This window comes from Ursus americanus, chromosome 32 (assembly GCF_024610735.1).
Source record: "Ursus americanus isolate L20-20 chromosome 32, mUrsAme1.1.p, whole genome shotgun sequence".
Taxonomy (NCBI): domain Eukaryota; kingdom Metazoa; phylum Chordata; class Mammalia; order Carnivora; family Ursidae; genus Ursus; species Ursus americanus.
Window position 1 is genome coordinate 17,716,292 of NC_142158.1, and position 10,121 is coordinate 17,726,412.

A 10,121-nucleotide genomic window follows, 5' to 3' on the forward strand; every position below is an offset into this window, starting at 1 on the left:
CGAACTTGAAAAACCAGAAGAAATGGGTTATTTCCTTGCCAAAGATAAATGTCCAAATTTGGAAGAAAATAAAATTAGGATTGTATCTGAAACCGTATATAAAGCTGAAAACAAGTTAAAAATAAAGCAAGACAAACTTTGTAAGAAAATAACCGCACGCATAATATTAGGAGCAGTATTAAGATTGGAGACCTAGAAACCACAAGAGAAGGATAAACATATGACTATCCAAAGAGTAAGATATTCTGCATTTCAGAAGATATTAAACAAAGCCAATAAATGGTAACATTTGAGGAAGTGTTTGCAATACAGAGGACAGAGTTTAGTATGTCTTGTGACAAAGAACGTTAACGAATTAACCAGAAAAGCCCAGTAATCCAATAGAAAAAATAAGCAAAAAAAATAAGAAAGTGTAGTTCAGAGAGGAGCAAACACAGAAAGCCGATCCGTGAGAAGGTACTCCAGTCCAAATCATGGCTTGTCACCTGTCAGATGGGCAAAACTTTATAGTCCACTAACATCCATTGCTGTTGGGGGAAAAAAGTCCTCTTATTACTACAGATGAAAGTCTGTGTTATACCCGGTCGGAGAGCAGTCTGGCAGCATAAATCAGGGTAATATCTGTTTGACTCAGGAATTCCACTCCTTGTCTCTTAAAGAAATAAAAACACCCGTATGTAAGGGTGTTGCAAGGTTGTGCTCTGCCGTGATGTTTGTGTTGGGGAGACATGGAGATAAATGAATGTTTGCTAAGAGAGGAATGGTTGGCTGTATTACAATATATCCAAATGGTGAGATATGCGTTCATTAAAAAAGGAATTTAAGGCTCTTATTAGTTGAATTGAGAGCTTGCCATGAGCCATTGTTGAATGGGAAAGGCAAGACGCAGAAAACTGGGTATTCAACAGTAGTCAGAAAACAATGGAAAATTGTGCTTCTATGTGCCTTTTTTTTTTTTCAGATTTTTTAATTTATTGGACAGAGAGAGACACAGCGAGAAACAGAACACCAGCAGGGGGAGTGGGAGAGGGAGAAGCAGACTTCCTGCTTAGCAGGAAGCCCGATGTGGGGCTCAATCCCAGGACCCTGGGATCATGACCTGAGCCGAAGGCAGACGCTTAATGACTGAGCCGCCCAGGCGCCCCTCTATGTGTCTGTATAATTACATGTACATGTAATTACATGGAGTGTCCATGGAAATACATATGGAAGAAACATACCAGGTAGTTACTATGTGTTGCTGGGGGAAGAGGGCGGCATTAAGGCTGGTATTGGTGGAGGGAGTGAGGTGGAGACATTAACCAAATAAACACACACACACATACACACACATGCTACTAATAAATAAACAATGATATTTATGATGACATTTGCATATTTATTAAATTTGAATATGTATATGTGCATATACACACACACAAATGAAATTTTAAAAGTACATTTATTCAATTTTACTATTTATATTTTTTGTACTAGTAAGGAGGAACCTCAATCTAAAACCATAAATTCTCAAATCAAATATAGCATAGTAACTGTGTCCAGGGCTCTTTGGGTTGTGAGTAAGTAGCAGAAATGCAACCAAAAAATTAGCATAAGCAAAAAAGGGAATTTATTGGCTTCTGGGAGCCTTCACACAGGTCCAGGGCAGCGATGAGCAGGTGTCTGTCTGTCTGTATCTCTGCTTTCTGCTTTCCTGTATGTCTCTTTTTATTTTTGGCTTTATTCTCTCTCTTGATGGCATGACAGTTCCTTGAAACATCTTTTTCTGGTCTGTGTTTCCTCCCTTGGCTCCTGGCTTGTTCTTTCTTCCCTTGGTTTCACATAACAAAGTCCTAGGGAAGAGCGTTGACTCTGGTCTGAGTCACCTGCCCACCCTGACTAATCCCTGTGAGCCGGGGAATGATGGCATACTGGGATGAGTCAGGCCTGGGTCACAGAGTCACACCTTTGGAGAGAAGGGGGGGGGGTACTGCGGTTGGTAGACAATGCAAGCACAGTTGTATGGCTTGAGTGAGTGGGAGAACACTTCCCCAGAGACGTGGTGGCAGAAGGGGGAGCAGTTGGGTCTCAAGGTGAAAAAAAAGATCCTAGGTAGACAAAAACAACAGGTGTCCACCGGAGGGCTTTGCTTCAAGTACAAGCCAAGTTTGCATCTTTAATATCAAAGGAATTAAGTAGTGAAGGAAATGGATTTGAGTCAAACAGTAAGTATCGTACATTTAGGGCAGGGAAAATAAACATTTGTCCGATATTGCCAAGATTTATAATACGTAATTATTTACGCGTATAGTCTTACCCCAGATGTTTCACAAGAGGATGAACACCTGTTAAGTGTGATGAATAAGGAATATCAACTTCATATATTTGAACATGGGTTTTTCTAGGAAAAGAAAACCTTTTATATTTTCCCCCAGCTTTATTGAAATGTAGTTGACTTCTAACATTGTGTAAGTTTAAGGTGGACAACGTGATTCAATACCTGGATATATTGCAAAACGTTTACCACAATAACAGTTACACATCCATGGTCTCAGGTAATCACACATATTTATTTTGGAGGCAGTTTTAACGTGCCAGATTTTTCCCCTGTGCCCGCTGAGACGGACCTTTAGCAGTTGCTCTCATCAAGGAATGCGTGCGCCAGATGCCCTCATCTTAGAGATTCCATCCATTTTAATACTGACTTACAGGAGTGCCTGGATATTTAGGTGATTAATAAGTGACACTTCTATTCTGTAGGAAAAAAAAATTAATGGAATTACAGACCATAGAGGAAAAGATGATAAGTTGATCCAAAATACCTGACAGAAAAATTCAGGTTATAAAAAATACCTAAAATATTTAGCCAGAGATTTCTTTTCCCTCCCTTCCCATCCCCTCGACTTTCCCTCCCCTCCACTCCTAAATCCTCCTCTCCCCTGCCATTCCCTTCTTTTTTTATTTTTTACTGTGATAGATAACACTTTAAACAATTTTTTTTACTGTGGTAGATAACACAGAAAACATATCGCCCCGGGGCGCCTGGGTGGCACAGCGGTTAAGCGTCTGCCTTTGGCTCAGGGCGTGATCCCGGCGTTATGGGATCGAGCCCCACATCAGGCTCCTCCGCTATGAGCCTGCTTCTTCCTCTCCCACTCCCCCTGCTTGTGTTCCCTCTCTCGCTGGCTGTCTCTATCTCTGTCAAATAAATAAATAAAATCTTTAAAAAAAAAAAAAAAAGAAAAAAAAAAAGAAAACATATCGCCCTGTGGTGTATCACAAACCTAACACTCCTGAGTACGGCCCGGGTCAGGCAGCGGAGCGCTGTCAGTCTGTCAGCCAGCGCCCTCCCCACCCTGCTTGCCCCGCGACCTCAAAGTCATCAGCGATCCCAACTTCTACGTTACTAACTTCCTGGCTTTTCACCTTAGTTTCACTACCTAAACTCTCATCTGCACAGCTTAGTTTTCCCTGGTTTTTGAGCTTTCCAGGTGGGGAATCATTGCGTATGTGCTCTTTTGGGTCTTGTTTCATTTACTCCGCATCACAGTTGTTGTCCACGGCTTTTGTTAGGAGTGAAGGGAGGGTGGGAACACACAGCGTTTAGAGGACCAGGTAACTCTGACTCATGGCAACCCTATGAAGTTATAGATTTTAGGTCATTAATCGAGTCCTTTGAGGGACCTTAAGAGTCACAATGAGACAGATGAAGTCTTTATTTTTTAAGAACTCTTGCAGTTGGTACCCAGCCTTCCCGAGAGGAACAATCACCATGCTGTTTTATGCCATTCCAGGAAGAAACACTTGTGCTGGCTGCATTTCTAGGGACGTACCAAAGCTCAAGGCTGTCAGTCAGTCCTGCCCAGAAGGGCCTCTCTCACAGGCAGGACTTGAAGTATTTCAAGCTGGTGGAGTGGGTTTGCTGGAGTTAGTCTTAGAATTAAAGTAGGGGTCTTTTCTTTTCAAGATTTATTTATTTCTTAGAGAAAGAGAGAGAGTGCGTGCATGTGCACTTGTGCACGCATGTGGGGAGGGGCAGAGGGAAAGAATCTCGGGCAGACTCCCCGCTGAGCATAGAACCCAACACAGGGCTCAATCCCACAACCCCACAGTCATGACCTGAGCCGAAATCAAGAGTTGGACGCTTAACCGACTGAGCCACCCAGGCGCCCCTACACATAAGCCTTCTGTTGGTGTTTCTAGATGCATATTCTAGCTTCCTATGCTTCTGATATAATTTTGCTTGTTTATCTTCTCTGCATATTTTACTCTCTCTTTTCTGGATGTCTTTATGGATATGTTCACATACTGTCTTTTCCTTTTTCACACACCTTCACGTACACCTGTCCTTTTGATGGCAGGCAGTAGAGGCGATCACTGCTGTGAATTCTACCCTTCCCATCAGTTTCAGGATGTCTGGATTTGACTAGGCGTTAAGACTGGGTGGGAGGGTAGCCGCAAAGAGAACAGAACATTCCATTTGGATGCGTCGTGGGTCTGCGTGTGACCACCAGGGGCCTGATGAATGGGAGCTGTCCAGGAAGCGGGTGTGCAGTAACCCGCCCAGGGCCCAGGCCCATTCTGGGAAGGTGGCGTGGGCTGGGATTGGAGACAGGGATAGAACCCCTTCTTGGTCCGTGACTCACCTCCTGGAGATAGATGTTCATCCCACAGGAGAATAAGAAGCCAGCTTTGTAGGACTGTGGGCAAGATACAGTCACATTTTGTGGCCATATGGGCACATGTTCCATGAACAGGATCAGGAATGAATGGCTGTCAGGTGTCATCTGCTTCCTTCTTCTTCCTTATCCTTAACATTTTCCTTCTTTTCTGTATCCTAAGGAATTTGGGTATTTAGCTAACTGGTATTTACACTGTTGATACTCTGAATTAATCAGTCTATGTTGAATGGAATTTGATTGCAAATGTATCTGTTTCTGATATGTGACCCATTCTGTTTTCAAAGAGGCCAGAATTCGCTACCAGTCGCAGAGAGAAAATCTCTGTATCTAGTCCTACTTGTGGTGCTCTAGAATGCGTTTACACCAGTAGGAATCTTCATTCCTCCTTTACTGTCATATTTGTGGATTGAGAAAGCTAAGCGTGGAGACAACCCTTTCCCGTCCTGGGCCTCTCACCTTTAAACCTATTGCTTCTAACCCCTGGAGCTCAGAAAATTCCATGAAGCACATTTCCGTGAACTGTTCACGATATTAGAATCTCTTTTTTCCTTTGCAGACCCTTCCCGTGGCCTTTTTAAGCATGTGTTTGAGACGGAGTCACTGTAGAAGCTGAAAATGCCTGGAAGAGTTCTGGTTTCCGTCACTCCCTGTCCTGCCTTTTTGCCTCACCGCCCGATTTGGATGATGTGATATTCAGAGGGACGCCTTAATCGAAGTCGTTCTTCAGCGAGTCGCCTGTGGCGGGAGGCCTTGGACACGACTCACGATGGCCAGCCAGCCACCAGACGAGGCTGCTGAGGCTCAGGTGTCCGACGAACTCGAGTGTAAGATCTGTTACAACCGGTACAATCTGAAGCAGAGGAAACCCAAAGTGCTGGAGTGTTGTCACAGGGTTTGTGCCAAATGCCTCTACAAGATCATCGACTTTGGGGACTCCCCGCAAGGCGTCATTGTCTGTCCTTTCTGCAGGTTTGAGACCTGCCTGCCGGATGAGGAAGTCAGTAGCCTGCCCGATGACAACAACATCCTGGTGAACTTGACTTGTGGGGGCAAAGGCAAGAAGGGCCTGCCGGAAAACCCTACCGAGCTGCTGCTGACCCCCAAGAGGCTGGCGTCTCTCGTCAGTCCTTCTCACACTTCGTCCAACTGCCTGGTCATAACCATCATGGAGGTGCAGAGGGAGAGCTCCCCGTCTCTGAGCTCCACTCCCGTGGTAGAATTTTATCGGCCTGCGAGTTTCGACTCTGTTACCACCGTGTCACACAACTGGACCGTGTGGAAGTGCACATCCCTGCTCTTTCAGACGTCTGTCCGGGTGTTGGTTTGGCTGCTAGGTTTGCTCTACTTCAGCTCCTTGCCCTTAGGGATCTACTTACTGGTGTCTAAGAAAGTCACCCTTGGGGTCGTCTTTGTCAGCCTCGTCCCTTCGAGCCTTGTTATCCTCATGGTGTATGGTTTTTGCCAGTGCGTTTGTCACGAATTTCTAGACTGTATGGCACCTTCTTCTTAATTAATATGCAGACTAAGAAATTTGACACACATTGCCATCTTTGAAGTTAGGTAATTTATCGTTTACTTATTTTGTATTCTCCGTGACTAGGGTCCATGACATGAGCAAAGCCGATTGGCCAAATGTTTGCGGTCTGTTTTCCATCAAGATTTTGACTCAATTGGTTTTCCTGTACGGTGGACACCATTTCTACTTAGGTGTTAGCAAAGGCGCAAAAATGCTCTTCTTGTGAGTCTTCCCACGGAAAGGGCTTTCACTTAACCCTGCTGCACAGGCTCCAGGGGGTGGGTGGGCTAGGCTGTGGTAGGGGTCTTTGTGGAAGGTTAGGGATGAACTGGTTCCTCTAATCCTCGGTAATCTATGATGGAGGGTGGACACCAGGGGAAAGCTGTTCCAAGACACATCTACTTGAAAAGTGTGACCTGCCGGTTCCCTGCACCCCTTCCCACACCCCCTCATACCTCATACCCTCATCCTGCACCCCCTCCCGTACCCCGTTGTTGGCTCTCCCCTGAATCGTCTTCAGGTGTTCTCTTGCAAGTTATCGCCACTGTCTGTGGTCTGCTGCCCAGGTGAGGTGCTTCTTCCCTCTGCACATGCTCCTTCACCAAGACGAAGCTTGGCCTCATGCCCTTGTGTGGTTTCAATTAAATACCCGTTTTGCCACATTTCTAAAGAGAATTAAACATACTGTGGAATGTGCATCAAAGCAAACTTCATGACAGAATATGGCCACTTGTCTTTGAGACCATTTCCTCCATATTTATTTTCTTCTCTCCTCCATCTTTGCAGTTCTCACAGAGCAGGTACAGTTCATGGAAATCTTCATTTGAGTCTTGCCCTGAAACAGTTCAGTTGAGTTTTGTTAAGCACCTTGTTCAACAAGCCCCACCCCTTATCCTGAATGAGGTTTTTCTTCAATTAGTTGTTAGAAGCATATGAGGATTTTTTCCCCCCTTTCTATTTCAGATTCTACTAGGGACTTACTTAACTTAATCCCGTAACAGTTTGGGGTAAATCGTGGCAGTGGAAACCCAGAAACAATTATTGAGATGTTCTAGCTCACAGATGGAAGTGCCGAGAACCTAAGTATTCTTGCTGTACTCTACTGAATTGTACCAGAACAGAACGGTTTAGGCTTCTGTGCAAAATGGGGTCACATTTGGCCCAACAGAGCGATGGGCAAGAGACAGAGCCAATGTGCTGCTTGAGAGGACGCTCTCAAGGGTCCTCTCAAGGGGCAGTCAGACAGAGGTGGCAGAGCTCAACTCGACCTGTTGCTCTTCCTCTTGTTTTTAAGTCCATTGTGGCACGGATTCACATTCTTACATAATTTATTTCAAATAAAAGCATAAGCTATGTGACTTGAGTTAATGAACTCCTTTTCGTGATGTAGGGGAAGTTGAATGTATATATTTATGAGAAGAAATTGTTTAGCAAATTTTAGGTTTGAGGGAATAGAATGTCCACAGAAACTGGGCCAAAAAAAAAAAAATAGCTTTTCAGTTCCTAAAACCCATTACTGATGATTAACATTAAAATATTTATTACCCTTAGAAAAGGGCATTACTAAGATGACTTCAACTTGTTTGTGATGAAACATTTGTTGTGTGACACAGCTGTGGACCAGCCTAATCTCTTTCTTCAGGAAGAATTGACACTTATTTTTAGAATAGCAGTTTGGTTGTAATCGTATAACTCCTGACTTGGAGAATATGTACGCCCAAGGTGAGTATGATGGGAAACCGTCCCTGGGCTGTGGTCCGATGAATGTAAGCCCCAAGTCAGAGCTAAATACATTTATAATTTCATCAAATCTAGGTTAGATAGCATTGTGAATGCAGTTTCCAAAAATCCATTTGTACTTAGAGTAAATATAATGTTTAGGAGGTGTTTTGTGGTTTGGATTTATATATTTATAAGGTTTTTTTAAAAAATGTTCATTTTGTCTGACATGTAACATCAAATGAATTGGTGAGTTATATGATGAGATTTCTAGAAAGCTCTGGATGTGGGTACTGTGTATTTTGCTTATTTGTATAATGTCTGCAGTGCTAAATTTGTGTTTCTTTGTATATCGTGATAGTCTTTTTTTTTTTAGTTGCCAGTAAATTAATTTGGTTTTAAAGAGTTCTAAATGTAAGACAACAGAAAACTCTTTATGCTGTTGAATGAAAACAGGACAATGCTTCAAAATTTTATTCACTGTGATAATATTTTGTTTGTCCATTAAATTATTGTTTTGACACCAGAAGTTTGATTTCTCTGACTCACCGTTGAGATTCAGTTATTACTTTGGATTTCTGTTAATGTTAGCTAATTGCAAACCTGAGCTTTCAGAATCACTGATGAAGCTTGTGCCTTTTTAAAAATCATACACATGAAGATTCCAGAACTTTCCGACAAAGTTGATCTAACCCATCCCACCTCTGAAAGGCCTTACACTTAAAAAAAAAAAACCCAAAAAACAAAAACAAAACAAGGGAGGGAATTTGGGAAGATGAAACAAAACCACTGTCTTTATCTTTATAAATAAATTTTTTGGTTTTAATTTGTTTGATTTATTTTCCAGAATCTGCCCAGCCACTCAGCAAAACAGTGTCCATTTTAGTTGGGGAATCACTAGCCTCCTGTGATCTGGGCAAATTCTTAGAATTACCTGATCTTTAAATAGGACCATTGTTAGGCAAAGTAGACATCACTTGGGAGTATGTAACGGTTACATGCCTACGATAATTAGTGAACTGGCACCACATGTTAATCAAGAGTAATGGTTTTCATTCACTTCTGAACTCTTTGCATAAATGAGCAAGGAATGTGGTTAAGGAAAGTCATTACCTGTGCCAGTCATAACTTAGATGAGTTATGCTTACCCGCTGAGAGACCCACAAGTGATGAGCACGTGCCTGGTTGTAAACAGACACCCCAACTTCGAAGCAATGTTCTAATTGTCATCCGGGTAGATGCAGATGCCAAAGGAATCCCGTATTAATAGGGAGACTGATACCACAGTGTAAGGACCAGCTCTGTGAGTCCTGGGTACAGAAGGTGTGAAAAAGAGTTAACCTGAGTGGAATGATCTGGTGAAATACTGTTCTCTGTGTTTCTACATTTTTTGAAGCTTGTTCTTTTTTTCCTTTCTTGGCAAAAAGCAAATAGTTGCCTTAGTTTCTTCGAAACACCACAGAAATACCACATATTACTCCACAGTTTTCCTTAAAACCAATGGGAGGCTTGGTTACGGGTAAGATCTCTGAAAAAGTTTCACCATTGGCTCTTGAAGCTTGAGTTGTGTGGTATTTTCCACATCTCTGCCCGTTAGATGTTTACTTCTCGGCCTCTTAACGATTTATGAATTTTTACTCTTCTGTGGGGGAGCTTAGAATTGGGTCCACCCTGACAGGTTTACTTTTGTGTGATTTTTTTTTTTTTAAAGAAGTATGTGGATAGCTGGATGTTGAAGCTTGTATAAATTCCAGTGAGTCCTAGAGGCAATACAGATGCCACTCAATTGTTTATGTCCCGTAACTTTGTGGTATAACCCAAATCTCAGGAATGCTCAGTATACAGATATTTATGGCTTTTGACATGAAGGTGCTTTAAGTTTAGGAATAAAAAAAACATCAAAAGTTAAATTATGCCCTGCACACGGTGTATGCGAAGTAGGGCTATGTGGTAATGTATTTTTAAAAGTGGTTGAAGCTTGATTTAATGAAAACATTCACTTACCTGGAACAATCACTCGACAAGCATTTTTAATCAGCCAGTTTATTAGATTTGCACCATATTAACATTTTCCCTTAAACTGAGATGGTGGGAATTTTATAAGAGAGAAGAGTGTGCTGTGACATCATAGGTCATGTCAGATCTTGGTTTTCCCATGAAGTTTAGTGCTTTGGGTAAGAAAGATTTTGTTTTTGTTTTTTGCAGCATTCAGATCCATTTCCCAC

The 10,121-nt window shown here is 42.5% G+C and overlaps 1 protein-coding gene across 1 annotated transcript; it reads left to right on the forward strand.

Moving 5' to 3' along the window:
• Window positions 1-5,221: 5,221 nt before the first annotated feature.
• Window positions 5,222-8,432, forward strand: RNF182 (ring finger protein 182). Its single transcript, XM_087858051.1, has one exon. It carries the CDS (start codon window positions 5,428-5,430, stop codon window positions 6,169-6,171), a length of 744 nt encoding a protein of 247 aa, XP_087714177.1. The 5' UTR covers window positions 5,222-5,427; the 3' UTR covers window positions 6,172-8,432.
• Window positions 8,433-10,121: the final 1,689 nt, after the last annotated feature.

Excerpts from the sequence above, each read along its gene's own strand:
- RNF182 (XM_087858051.1), top strand. The coding sequence starts at position 5,428 with ATGGCCAGCCAGCCACCAGACGAGGCTGCTGAGGCTCAGGTGTCCGAC.